Source organism: Anas platyrhynchos, chromosome 21 (genome assembly GCF_047663525.1).
Source record: "Anas platyrhynchos isolate ZD024472 breed Pekin duck chromosome 21, IASCAAS_PekinDuck_T2T, whole genome shotgun sequence".
NCBI lineage: Eukaryota > Metazoa > Chordata > Aves > Anseriformes > Anatidae > Anas > Anas platyrhynchos.
Window position 1 is genome coordinate 11,743,714 of NC_092607.1, and position 22,416 is coordinate 11,766,129.

At 36.8% G+C, this 22,416-nt stretch overlaps 1 protein-coding gene across 1 annotated transcript; it reads left to right on the forward strand.

The window, feature by feature from the left end:
- The first annotated feature begins 68 nt into the window (after positions 1–68).
- Positions 69–2,879, forward strand: PFDN4 (prefoldin subunit 4). Its single transcript, XM_005010425.6, has 4 exons — positions 69–325; positions 1,098–1,205; positions 1,581–1,724; positions 2,483–2,879. Exons 1-4 carry the CDS (start codon positions 302–304, stop codon positions 2,612–2,614), a joined length of 408 nt encoding a protein of 135 aa, XP_005010482.1. The 5' UTR covers positions 69–301; the 3' UTR covers positions 2,615–2,879.
- The last annotated feature ends 19,537 nt before the right edge of the window (positions 2,880–22,416 follow it).

A 22,416-nucleotide genomic window follows, 5' to 3' on the forward strand; every position in this document is an offset into this window, starting at 1 on the left:
CCCGGCGCCCTCTCCCGGCTCCCCCTGGCGGCAGCGCCGTGGCCATGCCCCGGCCCCGGCCCTGGTTCCTCGTCAGCTCCCCTCGCCGTGCTTGGGACGTACCAAGTGCCGCGCGGAGGGGGATTGAGCGTTGCCGTGCCCTGTCTGCGGGCAGCCGGCCGGCTGTGAGGGCTGTAGAGGAGGGTGTGAAGCCCCAGACTCCGTTGTTTTGCCGCTGTCGGGCGGTTTTCTCGTTTTAACTCGCTTTGCCACCCGCCGTGTCTCTCCTCTGCGGGAAGGGTGAGTAGTGCAGCCCCCCAAGATGGCCGCCACCATGAAGAAGGCGGTGAGTGGAGTCGGGCTGTGTGGGATCCGTTCTTGGACCCTTTGCGGCATTCTGGGGGGTCTCCGGCTCCGGCTCGGGGCTGTGGTGGCCGGGGGGCTCTGTCCCCGAGCAGGGCGGGGATTTGCAGGCACGGGTTAGGCCTTCCTGGCGGCTGGGGGCCCGGCGTTGTTAGCGCAGCGCTGTGGCAGTCATCAATCGTGGGGTTGAATGTGCAAGTGTGGGTCTGGTTACACGAGATGGGGCCCGTGCTGGTGCGGGGTGTTGTGAGGTGGTAACAGGCTTCACCCCCTCTAAATGGGGGTCATCCTACTGGTACCGTTTCTGTGGGCCGAGAGCCTGTGTGAGGCCCGGTTCTGTGGGAGTGAAGGCTCCCACAGCCAGTTTCCATGGCTTTGAAGTTCCCCCATAGCAGCTCACAGCTAATTAGTTAACATAAAGCGATGCTGCTGGCAGATTTACACAGATAGGCTACATCGTGTATGGCAGTGACCTTGGAGAAATGTGTGCAGTTGAGCATAGAGAGCTGTCAGGGTCACGGCCTTTAGCATTAGGATGCTGTGGATAGTTGGGGATTGAATTGCATGTAGCTACTAGCTCTGTCTGGCTTAAATGTGAACATTGCTGATGTCCTTGTGGAGGCCTTTTAAGGAATCGTGTATAAGCAGAATGTAGTAGCTGTAAGATTTACTCTTCACAAACTTAGCAGGAACAGTCTTGTAAGATTAAATTTAATGTAAGAAATTAAGTCTTCATTTGGATCTAATCTTTGCAGGCTGCTGAAGATGTCAATGTTACTTTTGAAGATCAACAGAAAATAAACAAGTTTGCAAGAAATACTAGCAGGATCACTGAGCTGAAAGAAGAAATAGAAGTTAAAAAGGTATACTTGCTTTAAAAGTAGAAATAAGAAATTGACATTTTTTATCCTACTATTTTTTCTGTTCTTTAGCAAAATTAAAAAAAAAATCCTTCATGACTGCATGATACAAGTGAAATTTGTTTTCTTTATCTCCCTTTTCTTGATGGTTAATTTTTCTCTTAATGAGAGTTAACTATTGTCACAATTCCATTGAATTTAATATTTATTCTAAATTATATCTCCAGAACTACTTTATTAAATGTACTAATACACTGGCAGGTGGGATCTTTGTCCAAAGTGCAGATTCACCCAGTTCAACTGATAGCACGACAGTGCATCCGTTGAAATAACTAATGTAGGACAAAGTGGTCACCTTTCTCCTGTCTTGACAAATAGAAACAACTTCAGAATTTGGAAGATGCCTGTGATGACATCATGATGCTTGATGATGGTGATTCACTTCTGATACCGTACCAAATTGGAGATGTCTTCATTAGCCATTCCCAAGAAGAGACACAAGAGATGCTGGAGGAGGCAAAGGTTTGTCAGCACAGAAGGAATGTCCTTTACTGTAGTGGCCACTGTAGAGTGGTAAACATTGCAAGGGCATGTTCATCCCTTGAACAACTTTTACTTAAATATGATATCATATAATACCACATGTTATTTTCCTTCCAAATCTGGAGCCTGTTAAATCAGCAACAAGATTCAACAAAGAAATCTTTTGATGGTTTAGCTTTGTGTCTTTTCTTGCTCTTGACAAGCAGTCTGTTTAGGTCAGGGATAACTGGGTTGAGTGTTTTTTTTTTTTTTTTTTTTTTTTAATACCTGGTTTGTTGATGTCCTGTAATGGTTCATTAATACCCAAATGCCATGATGCGATTTCATCCCAGAGCAATTACTAATAACTTATCATAGTTACTGTTAAATACATATAAATTTGCATCTTCCAACACAAAGTTCTGTCTCATAGCTAGTCTACAAAATCTTGTGTAACTTAGAATCTCTTTCTTGAAACGTTCTATGAACATATCATCGTTCACCTGTACAGTTCTTAAAATATGGTATATTTATATTTGATATATGATTTTGGGAAGGGGGACATGCACGAACAGTAATTCATAATTGGACTGTCAGTATACCAAGTCATATTAAGTTTTGTTTGGCTCTCTAGTAAGGCTTACAGTGTGTCTTGACAAAAGGTTGGTAAAGGGGTACCTTTTAATCATTTATATGTTGCTGGCAAATACGACTTTGCTTGCTCTACATAAGAAGATGATTTTTTTTTTCTTTTTCAGAAAAGTTTACAAGAAGAAATTGAAGCATTAGAATCTCGAGTGGAATCAATTCAGAGAGTGTTATCTGACCTGAAAGTTCAGCTCTATGCAAAGTTTGGAAATAACATAAATCTTGAGGCTGAGGACAGTTAAAGGTTCTTTAACTATATCATAAACCTTTTCCTTGTTTTATTAAATATTTTGATAGCTCTTCTCTTCCAATAACATTTTTAAAAATTCCACTTCTTTTTTTAACTTTCCTGTCTTGGGTTCCACCTATTTAATGAGAGCTTTCATATTTTGGTTATTGCAGTTATTTATTTGTTCAGGAAAGCATTAGCTTCATACTGTTGATAAAGCACCAAGAATGGAATATATGCATTGTTTATTAAAGTAATAAAGTCAGGCACATATTGTAGTTTCCTTGGTCTTGTTTTTCAACTAATGAAAATACTTGAAAAATACAAAAAAACAATGGAAATGGGTAATTGTTGATTTGCACTGTATTGACTGCTTGTTTCTCTGTAATATTTAGGGCATGATTTCAAATTCAGCTGTGATGCTGCTTAACCTAGTCTGAGCAGTTCTCCTGGAAATACTAAATCTATCCTTTGTCTTTCAATCTTAGCTCAAATGTTTTGAGGCCAAAGAATAAACTGGATAAGGGAATCAAGCACAGCCCTGGGCTGTTTTGTTTTTCCAAGAAAGATCAGTGCCTCGGTCGTTTCACAGACAGCTGCATAAACCCTATTAGCTCACTGCACAACGTCACAAGTTGACAGGGGAGGAAGGAGGGCTCTTTAAAGCTTGCGTTGGTATTGAAGAAATACTTTTGGAACCACAGTCTTATTCAGTCATTTACTACTGTATATTTGGGAACAACAAAAGATGTAAGTCAGAATGGTGAGTCTTAACCTCTTTAAATTTTCCTCAACAATCATTTTCTGAATCCATGTTTATATACTGAATTAGTTCTGGAATTGTTCATAGATGCTGTTGCTATGTCAGCACCAATCCCTGGAATTATGCCTCCATCACTGTGTGGAGTTGAATGTAATCTTTAAATGCCTTTAATTGTTCACTTCTTACATTCTTTAAAAATTACTCACTTTAATTGTCTCACTGTAATTCTGCTTATGGTCTTTTGTCCACTTTATATTAATATATTGTTCCATGTAAATTTCTGTTTGTTATGACTTTGTTTTTTAACAATTAACTTTTAGCATATTTAAATAATCTTTTTAATCTATTCTCTAAAACACTGTGGACAGAGAAAAATTCAGGTAGCCAAATATTAATCTACTATCATTCTTTTTAATATAAAGGCTCAGAGTATGAGGTGTATTTTTATAAAGTGATTAATTCCTACTTATGTCTCAGTTGTGTAGTAGCTCTTTTTCAACTGTGAACATTGGAGAAAAAGCAACACTTTTGGTTTTCTACTGCTGAAATAGTTCTTTGAACTAAGGAATGATACAGAACTTTGTTTTCAGTACACCTGAGAAAGGATCTCACTGATGCATTGTTATTTCCAGATTACAGCATTGTAATGCATGTGGTTGTTTATGTAAGTTCATAAATGTTTCATAAATGTTTCAGATCAATTTTAGCGCAGCAATTAGTGAAGATGGTATTCAGCAGAGAGGATCTAATACCCCAACACAAGCACTTGTATTACATACAATATAAATCACCTGAAGGCTGTAAGTCTAGGAAGCCGTGCTAATGTTCTGTTTAGCCCTGGAACTTCCTAACTTTCTTTTCAATAGCATTCCAACAGTTCATACACTTCTGCTGCTGGATGTGTGTACAAATACCTGGGCTGTAACTACAGATTTCTAACTTTGATTTTGAACTGATGGCAGTTCTAATTCAAGCCTATGCCTTAGCAAAGAGGTTATGTTGTCATTGTTGTTAGTTTCACCTCCCTCAGCCCCCTTTCTTCCTTTACAAGTGACTACTTATGCTATTCTTCTAGGTAAAATGGATTTATGGTAACCGTGGCAACTCTGCTGCTTTATCTGCCAGCCAGCATTTGGAGCAAAACAAGTGTGTTAGACCTTCAAGGAGATACAGTTGTTCCTGTACATAACTTCTGAACCTCTGCAGTTTTCTGAGTTAGGCAGGAGTTTGGCATCAATCAACTTGGAGCAGTTCTCGATTGACCTAGAGCTGTTACTTTGTATGCTAACACCAGAAGAAGGTCACCAGTTATTTAATAGCAACTGATAGGAGTATTGTGAATTTAGGTGGCTTAAGTCTGCCTTATTCTGCTTTCTCGAGTGTAGCTCTTACTCCAAAACTCTTTCAGGAAAGTGCATTTTGAAAGCACAGTAACATAAGGTTACAGTCTCAAGAGGTGCTGGTATCTTGAGTGTTCCCCGCCCCCCCCTTAAGCAGCCATTATTTATTTGGTATTGTAAAGTAAAGCAACCAATGCATTTTATGTTCATGATTATAAAACAAATGAAATGTGAAAGACTTTTTTCCAGTTTAAAACTGAGTTAGTAGTGATGGAGTTTGATCTACAATGAGAAGCATCCAGCAGATGGCATCAAAGAACTGGGAAATCCATTTTATGGTGAGCTCATTCCTAGGCTTTGAGGGCCAGTGCTGATTTTAGTGAAGTGAAACTTTGGCTGGTATCATTCTCATTAATTTATTGATAACACTTGGAAATTAACTTCTAAGAGACTTCTGTGCCAGCTCTGTGTTCTGAGCATGTTCATGGTTGTGTAGCTTGTAGGTTTCATCCATTTAAAATTATTGTAATTTGGAGACAGGCATAGGATGGATATGGCTTCTTTAAAGGAAAAAAAAAAAAAAAAGCAGCTGGCACAGTTTAAACGTGATGCTAACGGCAGCTGTGAATCAGATGAGGACCTTAGCTCACTAAAGAGAGCCAAAGGGAGAATGCTGGCAAGGTGCAGAGAGTTTGCATTATTCCAGCTGTTCTTCAGGTATCATAGAAATAGAATTATCCATATATGTAGCTGTGGCGTTTAGGAAAAAGAAGACTGTTAGAATATTCTTGTGAATGCCAAAGGTTTTTCCTCTACAGTGTTTGATTTCTGTCCCTTGTCACATGTATGTTCACCTTTGATAATCTAGGTGCCTGTTTGCACATGTAGGGGCACGGTTTCCTTGTGTGCTTTGGACACTTGCGGTTGCCAGAAACTGTACAACAAACTTTTTCAGATTAGTCTCTGGATTTTTGTAGTTTACAGAACATTCTATTTCAGGCTGTCTTTTTCTATTTTTGTATGCATAAAATAGAACATGCGGGAAAGTTTTTTGTTTTTAAGTTGTCATCCAGGAAAGTAATTTGCAGATTCTCAAGTATTTGACATAGTCCTAGTTTTTCCTTTTAATAACCTTTCACTATCATTGTGAATGTATACAATTGTTCTTCAGTTGGCATTTATTGTATTTTAGTTCCCCATTTTCTAGGTACTTTTTATTTATGGTACTTTGGAAATTTCTGTTATCTCTGATAACATTTGCCTTAGAGTTATCTCGTTAAGATAATATAAATCATCACATGCTCCACAAAAAAGCCCTGCTCTTCTATGCACCTCTGTATGTCAGCAATCACTGGCAATATACATCTTTAATGCCAGTGTTGGAATGCAGATCATTTATTGTCATTTTCTGTTGTCAAGGGAGTCACATTTGTAACGCATTTCAAAGGTGAAATGTGTCATAAAAATGCTAAGTATTTCAATGTAAAGGCTTTGTTTAGAGGGTTAGGACAATGATCTTCTAGGGATTTGATTGAATTAGCTATTCAGCTCAAATTTGTATTAAAATACAGAGTCCTTATTGTTTTTGTTTTGGAAGTCATAGAGCCACCAGAGGCTGGCGTTCCATTTGCGTGCAACAGTTAAAGCAGGTCAACTGGTGAAACTGCAGACATTGGAAAAACAGCTCATTTCAATTCATGGTGTCAAGGAGACTTACCAGTTTTTCAAAATAGACTCTTTAAAACATAGTAGAACACAGTTGTTATATTTATTATATTTTTGTGGGCTTGTTTTTGATTCTTGGTCTTGTCAGCTGATTGTAAAATTACTGTTTTCTACATTATGATCTCTAGCATAACCTTCTTCAGTGGAACCTTTGTTATTGTTCATCTGGTTTTATATAGAAGATCATTATTGTCTAATAAAAGTGGGGTTGATAATTATTCAATAATTATAGGAAGTGGTGTGTAGCTGAAGTGCAAATAATTTTGTGTTATTGTATATCACTTCCAAGAGCAAAAAGAGATTGAATGCAGAATACTGAAGCTGTATTTTATTTAGGAACAAAAGAACTGAAGTAGTTTGGTTTGCATGAGTCAGTGGTTTGGATCATTTATCTAATGTTACTCAAATAGTCTGATTCATGAAAGAGGAAAAAATTTGGATGTATAGGCATGATAAGGCCTGACAGATATTATTTACAACCAAGTTTGTCTCTATATTGATTGGATGAGTCATGCAGGAAAAAACAAATGATTGCTGTAATTAAATGTTAGCTGCTGATCGGACTGCACAGAGTGCACCAAACGTAGGCAAAACTGGCTGTGAAAGATTTCCCTCAGCAAGAGATGAAACAGGTTTACAGTTAATGGGGAGTGGATCCAGCTGTTAGAGTTGTATAATAAGAGAATTTATAAACATGAGTGGAATAACAGCCATTTACTGCAGGTTTAAAAAAGTCTTTTTTCACTGTTGCTGTCCAAAGCTGCTGGTTAGTACACTGTGACTTTGATCTCAATTTATAATCTGCATGTTTTATTAGGTGTCCCTCTATACACATGCCAACAAGCCTCATACTGGGAGATGCTGAGTGGTGGGGTGGAGGGTCATAATGCACATTAATCAGAGGATTGGTTTAGGATAACCACTGTGATGTGCTTGGGCACTGTTACCACTTGTACAGGGGAAAGGAGAAAAAAGATGCACTTCATGCTGAAATACAAGCATGGGCAGTACTGCATCTGGCCATCTCCTTGACTTGGAAGAACCAACTAATCATGCAATTAAAACTGTAAAATAAATGTGTGATTAATTCAGAGCCAAAAAAAAAGTAAATAAAATCCATTCCCCTTAGCTGTAATGAACTTTGAATGGATCAATAAGAGATGTTGCCTATAAATGCAACTCTCCTGAAAAGTCTCATCTGCTCCCCCTGACTGCCTCTTCATTAATGGGTACATGTACATTTATTCTATACTATTTATCAAAGCAGGCCACAAAGTTGGTTGTTATGCATCAGTATGCCAGTTACACGTAGCTGGAGTATATGAATGAAGTTGTGTTGCATCTTATTCTGTTAATTGTGTAATGACAGGGGAAAGTTCTAGTTCAGCTTTGAAAATGCTACTGTTTTGGTCTTTTGGTTGTGTAATAGAACTGAATTAATGAGCTATTGTAGCTTGCATTATTATACAGGAACTTTTTTTAAAATTACTTAAGGCACAAAGCAAACATGGAAATTTGCAACAACTCAGAAAAACAGTGATTTACATTTCAGAGGTTGTGGTTGGTTTGGGAAACAACTGGGTAAGAAAGATCTAAGAACTGACTTAAAACTTTCTGTGAAAAGATGACACCAGCAACATTTGAAATTTCTACATTATGTTCTATAGTCAAGAGAAATGCGGTATGATTTTCTCTTTACTGTTCATTAATGATTTGCATTCTAGCCATCTCTAAAGGGGTTCTGATTGCACAGAAAAACAATGCTTTGGAAAAGTACCTAAGCCTCAGTTTTCTTTTTTGTGTACTTGTGTAGATTGCCTTAGTTCATTGCTATTGCATTTGAACAAGATCCATGTGTGTGGAATTAGGGGTAGAACCACAATGAGAAAACTTTCATTTTTGTTTCCCGTATAGTCTCCTGGGATTTTACATTGGTGTTGGTACCTTCATTAAGTCATTGGATTTCATGGTATCTGAAACATTATCCAATGCAACTGGATAGAGACATAGAGAAAGCTGTGGCATTCTGTCTAAATTCTTCCTTTTACCCAGATGTTGAATTTTACAGGGTTTGTAGGGAATCTTTTACGGTAGTTAGGAAGAACAGATGATATCTTTAAACATCAAGGCTTTCATAAGATCCTAAGCAAAGCTGTCTCAAGTGTAAGTCATTAAAGAAACAGCAGTGCAGAGCAGGAAGATCCTCAACATTCTTACCACTTTTCCCCATGTTTAACATTTCAGTTTTGCTGAGAGTTGGCCTCTGATAAACCACTATCAAGAGCCCCATACATGGCAGGAAGGAAGTGAAGTGAATTAAACAAACTTTAACACCATCTATAATATGGTGAATGTAAGACCACACATGCAATGATCTCTGCTGTAGATGTTATTAATGCAAAGTCTGCAAAAGTTGGATGTAATTTGCATTAAGTAAATGGTTAACAATTTTCCTAGATGTATTAAAATTTACTCGAAATCAGTACTAAAGGCTGTGAGAAATAGCAATTTAGAACAAAAAGCAGTAATTGGCTTCATCTCTTAAGAGAACAGGCAGAAGCAGAAATTGAGGCAAAAGTGACTGGTAATATGCATACATACACACTTTTATGCTTCTGACATATAATTTTCAAGATTTTATTATTATTTTTCACAGATGGTAAATCTGGAAAAGCACGTCATCACTCATATTTTCATTCTTCCCTGTGGTTTTAAAAGGGGTACAATCAGTAGGCTAAGCAGCATTACTGTGAGAAGAAAGGACACAAACATTTTATAAAGAATAATGAGATGAAAAATACAGTAAAGCCTACAACTGTTCTTTCCTTGATTATTGATATTGAGCTTTATTAGAACATTTAAAGCTTGGAAGAGATTACAGTCATAGTACTGGCTACCATGGAAATGCCACTCCAAATGATAAACCCTTTAAGAGTGACACTGGTATTTCAGAGGATATCACAAGTAATTATTCAAGTGAGAGTAATTTTTTTAGCAGTTTTTTGAAATTGATTTATTTTTCTCTCCCCGTTTCCTCCTGTGTTTTAAAAAGAACTAATCTTATTTCATCTCTGTACTCCTATGAACCAGGTATTTGTAAAGCTTATCTCAGCTATTGAAAGCAGTATACAGCGCAGTGGTGGCAGCTAAGAACACTGCTATATCCCTAGTGACTGCAAAATGTTAGAAAAGAATGATCATTTCTTAATTACTAAGAGGAAGAAAATTGTGTTCCTTTAGCCATTATTCAAGTATGAGTGGAATAGAGCCAGACTGCTGTGATGTCCAGCCTATTGTAGCTATAGACACAAAGCACATGTAGTTGTCCTAGTTTCAACTACTGTTTATCTGAATCAAGAAAAGATGGATTTTGAGTGTGAAAGTATGTTTAGAAGAGCTGGAGGTTTGTATACCTGTTTTTTAAACCAGACCTTGCAAGGTCCCACCGTGTTTGTAGAATTAGATTGGCTGGAGACCTTAGAAAATACCTAGAGAGAATTGAAGTTGGAAAGGGCATGTAAGGATAGACTATGTGGTACCTTGGACTAACAAATTTTTGGTGTTTCTAATTATACAGTGGGGGTAAAATGAATACTTTTAAGGATATAAGCAGGAACATAGGTCAGGCAGTTTTGCTTTCACAGTTCAGTTTGCGGGCAAAAAAATACCTACCTGCAGAAGAGAAATGGTCTGTAGCACACTGGAAGTATCTAGATTATAGTCTAAGGAAGTTTGTCATAGGCAGCGCATGACTGAACACCATGGGTTTTACAAGACAGGGTTTTGTTTACTGAACATAAATAAAAGTGTTCTTTATCGTGTATCAAAGTAAGATTGCAATAGGGCTTTAGAAGACAGTTCTCTGTCAAGCCTAAAGGGACTGTTAGTAAGACATAGTCTGCTTTTTGGAGATAAACTCTTAAGCCTAGCTGCAAGTATCAAATACATAGAGCCATAACAAAGTAATATTTAAGGTTAGAATTGCAGTTAAGAAAAAAAGAATCTAAATTTACAGGTTTATCTATTTTATCATACCTTTATCTGGTAACTTAAGAGAATTGAAATCTATGGATTTAAGTGGGAGGAATGGACCTTATTGGGTGGAATTCCTTGCTGGTATTAAGCAAAATCTCTTTGTAGATAATATGAACATTGGTCTGAGAGTTACCATCATACAGAATTGAGAAAATTAAATTGTCAAAAAAGAAAATCTTCATGGAAGGACTAATAATTAAACCATTACCAATCCAATGAAACCAAGCCTTGAAGTGCAAATAAGACCTTGAGCTCCTTATATTCTCAGCAGAGGGTAAATTCCAGCTATTTAACCAGGAGTAGAAGGGACAGGTGTATTCTAAAAGTTCAATTTCAATGAGAGTTTTGCCTGGCATGTACTGTGATAGCTGTCTAGACAGTACCCACTGAGGGCTCAAAAATATTGCAAACATTCTTCTTGGGGCATAAAGTACTTCTGATTTATTTTCATCAGCCATTTCAACAGAGATTATCACGTGATAACAAAAAACTTTAACCTTGCCTCTTCAATTATGGTAAATACAGAATGGAGATGCTTTAATAATATGCCTCCTTACAATTGAAACAGATGAAGAAAAGCAACCCCATGCAAACTGTTATTAGAACTGAATAAATCATGATGAACAGTTTATTCAAACACATTGTTACCCGTTGTGTTCGCAAATTTGCTAGTAAGAGTAACATTTTTTTTAATTTGATGTTTATTCATGAAATATGCTAAATAATTCTTGGTCTCCACTGCCACATGTCACTGTTATTAGGAATGAGAGATTTTTAAAGCAACGTGTTCGGACACAAGTCTCATGCTATGGATCCTCTTTCAATGACAGCAGCAGCATCTCATTAAACTACGCATTAAGTTGATTAGAATTGGGGTTTCGATAAATGACAGATTTTTTTTTTTTTAATCTGAAATTTATTTTTTGGGGTCTAGGTGGCTCTGTATTGTTATGTCTTGTTCATAGAGAGCAGGGTGTTTCCCCTTGTCTTTAGTTTTCCACTGTGAATAATTTGGCACTTAAAATAGAAAATTGAAGTGTCCCATTTCTCTTATATGTGGCTGTTGTTCTATATCATGAAGAGATGAGCAAAGGAATAATAATGGAAACATTTTTAGCAATATCCCCTTTAAATACAAGAAAGATTCATTCACTAATATAACTACAGTAACCTTTTCCACATTGCTTCTAGCTGCTGCCATATTTCGTTGTTGCTTCTTCATTTCGTTGTTGCTTCTGGTCACTGTAATTCTGTGTAGGTGCCTGGTGAATCAGCGTGGAGCTGAAAGATGAGCACAATGCAAATTCTGACTCACTACAATGTTAACTGTTCATTTTGATAGGGTGCTACAAGAGTATCAAAAAGCTTAATTTCTTATTTTCTGAACATTTAAACAAAATCAGTATGCTCTTGAAAATACATAGTTAAATAAATTGTTCATAAAAACAATTTTTAGATTTATTTTTCTCCTCAGATTAGCTGAATGCATTTACTTATGTTTCAGCTATTTGCAAGGGTGAATTAGCTGATGTTTTCAGAGCTTTGTAAAGCATCATGTAGGTGTCAAGATTTTAAATAATCTCTCGGCATTTATCACTATATTTAATAGGTTTTCAATTAGAATGTCAATTAAAGCTGATTTGTTTTAAAGAAACAGACATTTTTAATTGCAGCGTGCACATTCAGCCTTGTATTTAATTGCAACAAGATTGCTGAAATGCTGTCTTTATTCATAGATGTACAAGGACAAAGCTTTTACTCAATTCTCTGCAATTAGGATGAAATAGGAACATTGTCTCAGAAGGTGCAGAAAGGGAAGAACCAAGGAGCAGATTTCGTGACCCTGCTGTCTGCATGGTTGTGATGTTCTAAAGAAATCTGCCCCAAAACAGGATCTAATTCCCTTGTTTTGTTGTGTTGAAGTCTACAAACAGGCTCAAGAGAAGCTGGAATTAGTTATGGTAGCTAGAGCTCCCTCTTCTGCAGAATTCCCCTACTGTGTTGAAATTCTGCATAACCAACCTGACTAATGACTCAGAAAAGTGCCATTGCTGCAACAATGCTGCCAGGGCATGGTGCAGATCCTTGCTCCCTTTCAGTCAGCTCAGTGCTACTTGTGTGGACAGAAAGATGGTGACACTCTAAGGCAAGAGAAGTGTTCATTTTGCTCATAAGGCTAGCATAATCTGCACTACCCATGATCCTACCTCTTGATCCTCCTGGAAAGCAGTGGTGGTCTGGAGAAATGGTTTAAATGACTCTACTTGGGCTATACCATCTTGTGCCCCAAGGGCTAGAAAGGCAAGCTCCAACCCTTATATTTTGATCGAGCAAAGGCATGAAATATGTGTGATCCCAACATATAAGCAGTCCTGCTGAAAATCATAGGACTGTACAAATATTTCAGACGTCTGATAAAATGTTGTCTTAAGTCAGGTGTTTAATATCCGGTATCTAAAAACTAAAGCCCATATTCACTATTATTTCCTTTCCATCATGATCTTAGATCTCCCTTTGCACATTCTACCTGTATTTTCTTTTACCTTGGAAAATACCACGTGCTATGGAGGCTGTCTGATTTATACTTCAGATTTTTTGTCTGCTGTAAAGCAGCACATCAAGTTTTAATATGTCATCAATCATCACAGTAAATCTTATCCTTCTAGATATTATGATTTGAACACAAACTGCAGTCTTTGATGTTTTAATACTGTAATCCCCTTTCCAGCTGAAGGAAATGTTTTCAAGGTATCCATTTTCAGTTTTTCAGTGTTAAACACAAAAGCTGGCCTTCACTAATTGCAGTTAGAGGAAGTGTACCTACTGTGACATTTCTCATAGCTAGGGATTTTAAGTGCAGGTTTGGAATATAGCATTTTAAGTAGTGACACTGATGTTAAGTCACTGATGTGATGGGAGTTGTCCTGCAATATTGCCTCACAAACACAGGAGCCTGAGTTTGTCTTAGTGAGTTACCTCTTGTCCGCTAAGCCAGGCTAACCACACGTGGCATTTCGCAAAAGGAGGATAAATTGTTAGTTTAAAGCAGCAGCAAAGCTTCTTCCATCAGTCATTCATATTAAAAAACACTTGACTTCAGGTTAATTTTCTTGCTACTGAGGGTCAGTATTCTCATGTTCCTTTAGAAAATAGTGGCTGAACAGTGAATTTGTAGGTTATTTGGACAATGCACAGCATGACATTATGAATGGTAACCATAATGGTGGTTCACTCCTGCATGAGTATTTTAGTACCTCTTTTTCTGGAAGATCTGATGTTAAAAAGATGGAAGTGATTTTGAAGCAGAATGTGACAAATGTCTGGACTTGTGTGCCATACGCAAAATAAAATAAAACAACAAGCTTTTCAGCCTCTTCTATAATTAAAGTAAACAAGGCAAAAATAAACCCAGAATGGAAAATAAATTGAGCTGAGGATATGATTACACCTAATTTTCATGGGCTTGATGTCATTCTGCATTCACAGTATAATTCCCCTTTAGTACAATTGTAAACACTTTCTATTCATCTGGTCATTGATTCCTCTTATCCTAAGGACCAACTTTATACACAAGCACCAAGAAAAAGAATATGAACACCCAGCCCTCTCTATGATAAATGTCATACATGTAGGGAAAAGCTACATTTGAGTGCTTTATATCCCCTGCTGTTAAATTCTTGGCACACACTCTGAATTTAAGCAAAAAAAAGATAGACCTAGTCTTGTGAGTCATTTTCGTGATTGATCTAATTTACCTTGAAGGTTAATGTATTCTAAACTAATTCAGAGATTAATAACCACTTAAAGATATATGAAAGACATTTAACTGTATACAAGACGAGTGTTGTAACCTAGTTTATTATCTCTTCAATGACTTTGGGAGTTTGTTTGAAGACATTTAAGAGTGATTTGATTGTTTGATACAGAACAGCAGGTGCAAAGCAAAAAAGGTATTTTCAGGGCTCACTAGTTAATTCTGAAAACAAGGAAGTAATTGTATCTGTACTACATATTTCAGATGAATTATCAGCTTGAAAATAAATGTCATAAGTTCTTTCTTATGGCATTTTAAGTAGTGTCTTCATTAAACTTCTTTCAATGATTAAATAAGTGGTTGGACCACAACAATGCTAGATCTACATTCTCCTGCCTGCTTTTGACTTCTAGGACAACAGAATTGATGACGCTAGACATTTTCCTGTTTTTCCCCCCTGAAGAAACAGAATATCAGTGCAGAGGTTTGCCTTTGTCTCTAAGGGACTGTGTCAAGCTTAGGTGTTGCCATTTTTAAACAAACCAACACAAGTCTGCTGTTCGTCTAGTAGTTTTGGATATGGCCTCTCTGCTGAAAAAAAAATCCAGTAATTTTCTGGAGAGTGTGTGTCTAACCTGATAGAGCTAGCAGACAGAAATATGAGACAGTGTTGCATATGCCCAGGTGCTTTTACTGGGCTGCCATCAGCTCAAAAGTCACAGACATTTTCTTGCGTTAGAAAATGGAGATGCTAGTTGTTACCTAGGCATATTTCTGCTTTGACCTGCAAGTTAGGTTCTCCAAGAAAAAAAATCCAAAACACCTGTAAAATTCCTTCAGGACCCTAGAGGCTTTAGCATGATTTGGGCAGAAGAGGATTATTTCCCAAGAATGCGACCAGACACGGAATCAGATGCAAGAGAGGAAAGCACCCACAGCAAGTTAAAATGAATAGCTGTGACAGTATCAGGAGATTGTTCTGCGGTGGGAAGCCCGGCAGATGGTGCAAGCTGATCCTTGTACTGATGGGCCAGGCAGTGGTTGTGAACACAACTGAACAAGCTACGAAGTTCTATAAAACACTGTATCACATTCCTTTGCTGATAACTGCACCACAGAAGCAAGTATGCACACAGAACATCTTCAGAGTTGTTATGAGCTTTGTTTGAGATGTATGGACTCATAATAAACTTGAAGGAAAAGGATGTTATGTGTGTCATTTTGTATATGAGTCTGTTGTTAGTCATTATAATTCATAACATATGTTACTTGTGAAAATTTTTGTTGTTTTAGAATTGTGTTATTTGGAGCATGTTCTCTTGGACAAAGAACTGTCATATAACATTAGCACAGCCCATCCATCTTTTGTATTTTTATAAAAGAAATAAAGCTTGGAAGCAATATGGTATCATTCTCTAGATTAAATTAAAGGTCTGCAAAGTGAATACTTTATCTAATTTTATATACAAGAAAGCACAGACTTGCTGCTGATAATACATACAGCTCAGGAGAGGATTCATCTGCTTACCACACTGTATTCAAGGTAGGAAGCTTTCTCCAAAATCATTTTAGAGCATAGCAGTCTTCCAGGCAGCTGAAACCATGAACATTACAGCACACTTCATGGGGCTGATCTTATATCTGGAACAGAAGACAACTGCTTTAGAAGATTGCCAATTCAGATTTTATTTGGTGAACTGGAAGAAGGAATACTGTCTGCCAGGGCAGCCAGATGAAAATCTTAAAAGTAATACTGAAGCACAACCTAAGGTAACATGAAATTGCTGTTGACAGCTGGAAAGTATTGACAGCAAAGACAGCATGCTGCTGTTCAGCAGTTTTATTGCAATGATTTGGTCTGACCTGCAATATGTAACCGATACCAAAGCAAGGGGCACTGAAAACTGACAGGTTCACAAGGCAGAGATTCCCAGATTTTCTGACTTAACACCCTATCCTGGAAAGGAAGAAAAGCCATCCATATACTGGGCTTTCCAGCATTCAATTACCCAAGGTGCAATACAGCAGTATATTGTCTGTGATTCTAAAGTACAAATCTCTGTAAAGGCATTGAGGATTGCTGTGTCTCAAGATGCAACAAAAACTCTATATGATGCTTATCATAAATCTCTTCAGATGTCACTGTTCACCTCTGAAGACTGAAAGGAAACTTACATCTCAAGGACACCTCATTTTTTTAGTCTTGCAGTGATCCAGCATTATTCTGCACTTCGAGCTTCTCTTTGCTTTTGTGTTGGTATCTTGAATAGTAATAGCATCTGTAATAATCCAAGTATCAGAAGATCTGTCGTTTCTGCTTCCATTTTATGAACAGAGTTTTTGTTGTCAAGAACATCTTAATTTATCAGTCTTATTTTTCCCTAGAATATCAATTTAGTCTTGATGGCAGTTAAACTAGATGCATTTAAATCACTTTTTAAAGTGAAGATTGTGGAATTCAGCTGGATACAAAAGCAAACCTCTTTCCACTGTCAGAAACATGATGAAATTGTACCTTTCATTCTGGCTTTGGTCATCCTCCAGATCTGTTTCATACTTTTGGGTTCCTTATAAAAAGCACTCAAAGTTTTTTATGAATAAATCATTTTTTCAGTGAGAAAAGGGCAGATTTTTCTGAAAGTGAGATCTATTTTATCCCAGTTCTAATGATGTGATAGTAGCTGGCACCATAATTGCGACATCAAAGTTTCACTTCTTAGGCATTACAGACCAAAAAAAAAATACTTTCACTGTATCAAGAAATTTCAGTGCCAGATGTGTTATAGTAAGATGTAAGACTTTCTTTAATGTCTATAGACTTTGGCTCAAATTCTCTTATTTAGAGTTTTCTCAGAAAAGTTAAGCTGCATGAGATCTATTCACTAATCTACATCTTGTACTTCTGATATTTTGGCGTTAACACCAAATAAACTTGACTATCGTAGCTTCCAGTTTAAGTTCATTATTTGACAAACTCTGTAACATTTATTTCCTTGGTGACCAGAGTCATTTAACAACTTCATTAATAGTTTTGTAGTGTCAGGTTCAGAGAGCCGGTTGCTAGGATTGATTTTCTGTTTGAGGCCAAGTTTTTTTAATTATGTTAAAATCTCTCTCCCTTCAAGTACAGAGCATTTTATATATATATATATATATATATATATATATATATATATATATATTCCTTTTTCCTATATTTTCAAAAAACCAAAGCCAGCTACACAAAATCCTGTGTCTGTTGCTTTAGTTTAGCTGTAGGCATTAGGTCCCTTAGGCATTTAAGAATGCTAGTTAAACAGAAAAAAATAGACTTTTAGTTACAATAAGCTCACAATATTTAGCAACATGAGGGTGCTATTTACAGGGATCTCCTACGTCACCAGTTGTGTTGATAGATCAGAAAACAGCATACCTGATATTTTCTGTGAAATAGAAAATTACTTCTTTCTTTTTCTTTAATATCTGATTTGCGTTGGTATCTTATGTCCATGGCATTTTTTTCTGCCTAACTTAACAGAGTGATTCTGTAGTTCTTATGATTAAATGTGCAATTAAGGCTTAAGCACTATTAGCACAAGGGATTTTGAAATTAGGATGGGACTATAACATTGACATCAAATTTAAATGTCAGCACTACTGAAATAGAAAGTGTGACTTTCATCTTTCAGTTAAGAGCTATGTAACTCTGCCATGCAAATTGCTAACGGGTATAAAGCATGATGAGGCATCAGGACTCAATGTACCCAGCAGCAGTACTTAGCAGACCTATAATGGATTTACCCACAGTAATTTTTGGAATTATGTGTGTGCTGACAGCATACAAATGACACAGTGCAAATTATATTATTTTAACTTGTTTATCAACTTGTCATCATAGCCCTTTCCTTTTTTTTCTTCTTCCTACAGTGCTGCATTGTAAATCTGACTCATGCAGAGAAAGTCACAAAGATGCACTGGCCTGTCTAGATTTCAAGCAATATTATTATGAGAAATACATTAATTTGTCTGTATGGAAAGGATTTAAAGGCTGTTGCATTCATTTGTTACCAGAGATTGAGCACTTAGTCACACAGACTCTGTTCAGCAAGAAAATTATCTCTTCTTCTCAAGTCCATTAACAGTACTTGAGAAATATAAATATTGGAGGATATTAATGACCATGACATCTATACCTGATGTATTAGCACCCCAAAATATGATTAAGTGCTAGGTTAATTAACATTTTTTGCTATGATACTTGTAAAAATGTAGTCATTTTTTAAAGCTAACTGAAACTCCTAGAAAAGGACAGTGGTCTGGTCTGGGTGAGCCATTGTCCTATTGATTATTTGATTATTTGTAACAGCAACATATAGCACACCCCAGATATGTCGCACTATATAAAAGAAAATGCTGAAGGTAATATATTGTTATTGCAGTAGTAACTCCATGAACTCCTCCTCTTACTAGTTTTCTACTGCAAGCAAAACTTTATTACAACAATGACAAAGAAAAACCTCTATCTTCCTTTAAAAGATGGGAACTTGAAGTGTAGAAAAATTAAAGGTCAACAAAAAAAGAGTGTAAAAATACCTTTCATTAAGCAGCCTTGCTTTTCCTGAGATCAGGAGAGTGGAAGTGGAGCTTTTTAGAAATTCTGGCCCTCAGTGGCTTAGCCAAGGATGCTCAGAGGACACATGGCAAAGTACAGACCTCAGGTCTCTCAAATGCAGTCTTCAGGGCCATCCTTCTCTCTGGAAGTTACCTTACGTCTGACTCGTTGTGTTGATAGACTTCTAGAGACCAGAGGAAACCAAATAGCTCTGAAATAACATTTTCATTATGAGATCTTTTGCTATTAATTCTTGACTCAAAGTTTTTGATGAGTCTAGTGGGAACTGAGTGAATAGGAGTGGGAGTAGGGTTTGCAAGGTCAGGTGGCAAGATGCACATCTTTAGCAGATTACTCAACTGGCCCAAGGAGACCTCAGATTTGAAAGAAAATCCTGGCACGTGACATAATACAGTGTGCAATTAGTTATTATGCAGGAAATCATTCATATTTTTCAGTAAGTTTTTCTGCTTAACTTCTCTTCTTGTTTGTCAGATTTCTGTTAATGAAATAATCTCCATTAATATGAACAAGTAGTTTATCCTATATTGCAACAGGAAAAAAGGGACAAGATTGGTACACTCTGAAAAGTATCTTTCAGAATAGCAGTTCACTTGCCTGGTGGCTGAGTTTACTGTTTAAATGTGAAACAGTGGTTCCTCTTGTCTTTATTTATTCATTTATTTATTTTGGAGGGGCTTTCCTCAACAGAACCACTGTAATAGCAGTTGTAAAAAAAAAAAAAAAAATAAAATAATGCATCATCCCAGCACTGGAACATACTTCACAACCACAAAGACATTAATTTCACTATACCTCAGTGCATTTGTATTCTGCAGTTATTAATGGGTTAATGGTCTGTACAGTTTTAATGAATAGAACATAAATGAAGAGACAGGAAAGGATATTAGAGTGAAGTCCATGAGTGAAAGCTTTAATTAGACTCCCATCTTCAGGTCATTAGCTGCATAACTACCTGTGGACAATATAATAATTATTCTCACATGATGTTCATGAATTTGCTTTTTGTTTGGATTAGTAAAATGTTAATGTCATTTCTATGAACAACTAAACTCACTGATGTGAGGTCTATAAAAAAGTGCAGTCAACATACATGACTATGGCATGTCTTCCTCCACCCCTCATGCTGTTACAAACTGGTTTTAATTAATACATGATGACTTCCCATTAATTTTACTGCAATTTGGAAACCATATCTGTGCAGGGCCTTGCAAACAGAAACAGCAAGCATTTCATTTTTTCCATGAAAAAGTGTCCTGAAAACTGATGTTTCATCACTCTCTTAGCCAGCATCACAGTTAGGGAGTATTTGACTCCTTTGACCTTATGGTGGATCTGTTAATTTGTAGATTAGAAAGGAGAGAAAAAAGGGAGATAAAAAGGTGTGCAGCTAATCAAAGCAGAATCACCATGCTGTTGGCAGATGACCTGATTGTGTTGAGTAACTTGTAAGGGAGCGTAAAGCATAATATGATTAAACTATTAGTTATATTGAACATTTAAAAGTATCATTTCTAACCCAGGAACTGGCCTTGCCAGACAGCTTAGTCTGAATTTAGAAGGCTTGCTGAAACTATTTCTGAAGCTCACTATATTAGATCCATTTTACAGTACACCTGTTTCTATACCAGGGCAATCGTAACACAGTTGAAGCAAATACCTTCTCATCTGTCTCCATTTTTTTTTTTTTTTAATTTTTCCATTTAAAAACCCTTTTCTGTTTAAACTCTTATTCTGCCTTTGTACCTAAGAATTTTGTAATGGAGCTACAAGTTAATCAAGCTGAGTACATCAATTCTGACTACAGTTAATAAGGCATTTGTGTAACACCAGTGATTCAAACAAGTCCCATTGGGAGTTCTACCATGCTTGCTACAATTTATACATATAGAAAAGTATTCAAGAAGGAAACTGTGGGTATTAACAGGAAGTTAATTATGATGAAATTAAGCATGTTAGGCTTTATTCAAGGACATTGTAAACTTCAGTGGCTAGGTTTTGACCCACTACAGAGAATATTTATCCTGAAATTATGGGGTTCAACTCCCAGCTTTGACTGCACTTTTAAAGTTTGACAGCTCTTATGTTAGGCAGAGGAAGGATGGGAGGAGACAGGAATTGTTTAGTAGGTTACTGAACTGATTATACATTTGTTATGTGCGTACTGGAAGCTTATATGAAAGTTTAATATTAACCATCTCCCATTAAAAAAGAAAAATCAATTCATAAGTTATCTTGACATAAAAAACCCACTGTGACCAAATACCACTTTTATTCTTTTGAGACTTTGTTCTGCCTAATATTTATGGTTCTGAAAAGCTAGCAGTTCAGACAGCTGTTTTCCAAACACCGTGGTTTAAGTCTGGAGATATTTTGCTCTCTATCATTTACCTGAGAGGTTCTGGCTGCTACAGAATTCATAATGGTTCAGTTTTATGCTGACTTTCTAATGTAGCAGATGCTTAAGAACACTGCTAAAACTTTGAATAGAAAAAATATACACTCTCAGGAAAATCCCTGGGCAGAGTTAGTTTGAAATTCTATGACAATTAAGTTCTGAATCTGGGTTTTGTAAATCAGAACAAAAATAAGTTGCAGAGAATTACAGAAGCATCATTTTTAAAACTGATTCAAAAAACATTATATGAAAAATAAATTAAAAGGAATATCCTCTTATGTTTATCTATTTGATATCTCTTGGGGGTAAAGCCATTTGCAGCGTACAGACATATCTGATGTAGCTGACTACAGAATAAAATAAAGACGTAGCTGTAGCATATAGAAATATAGCTGTCTTATGTATCTGCCTAACATAAATAACAATAACAACAGAATGACGTGAGATTAGCAGGCTCCTGAGGGAGCCCTTTATCATTCAAAATGTTGTGAATCAATAGTGTAAAGACTCAGATCAAGAGAAGCTTAAAAATAAAGAAAACAACCCACTGAGATGAGAACAGCCACACACTTGGAAAAACATAAATAATTAGTTAATTAATGAGGTCTTGATAAGAGAGACATATTGGTCTGGCCACTAAAATATCATGGAACATAATCTATACACTTTCTATTGTTTTTATTGCTATAATTAATTCAGTACACATGCACAGCTCACTAGTGCTAGACAGGTGGTTTCTGCAGCCAGCTCCCACACAGTTATCATCACATACTGTGGAAGCTGAAAAGCTTGTGGAAGAAAGCTTTTATTATAGCCAGCCTAATTAATAAATAAAAACAAGAAACAGTTTATCCAGCTCAAGTTTTAATTAAAGGAGTTGTTAATTCTCGGACTCCCTCTGTTCAGGGCCTGTTCAGTTACACACTACATTTCTGCTGAGGCAGAGAACTCTCCAGGCTCAGAGAACTGGAAAATAAACAGAATGGCAGTTATGACCCCCAAAACATAACACGATTGGCTTCACACAGCAAGTAAATAGAAAAACTGCTCTTACCAGCCTTCAAATCCCTCTCATGCCCAGTTGTCAGGATGCTTCTCTTGAAAAGATCATCTTTTCCATACTTTGCAGTGAGGATAACTCGAGGACATTTCTTTTCACTCCTGTTCACTCCCTTAGTAGGCCTGACA

What these genes read in the sequence shown, in the direction of transcription:
- PFDN4 (XM_005010425.6), top strand. Translation starts at nt 302, where the DNA reads ATGGCCGCCACCATGAAGAAGGCG. An exon ending in CCGCCACCATGAAGAAGGCG is followed by an intron (nt 326 to 1,097) that starts GTGAGTGGAGTC and finishes TAATCTTTGCAG; the next exon opens with GCTGCTGAAGATGTCAATGT. An exon ending in AAGAAATAGAAGTTAAAAAG is followed by an intron (nt 1,206 to 1,580) that starts GTATACTTGCTT and finishes CTTGACAAATAG; the next exon opens with AAACAACTTCAGAATTTGGA.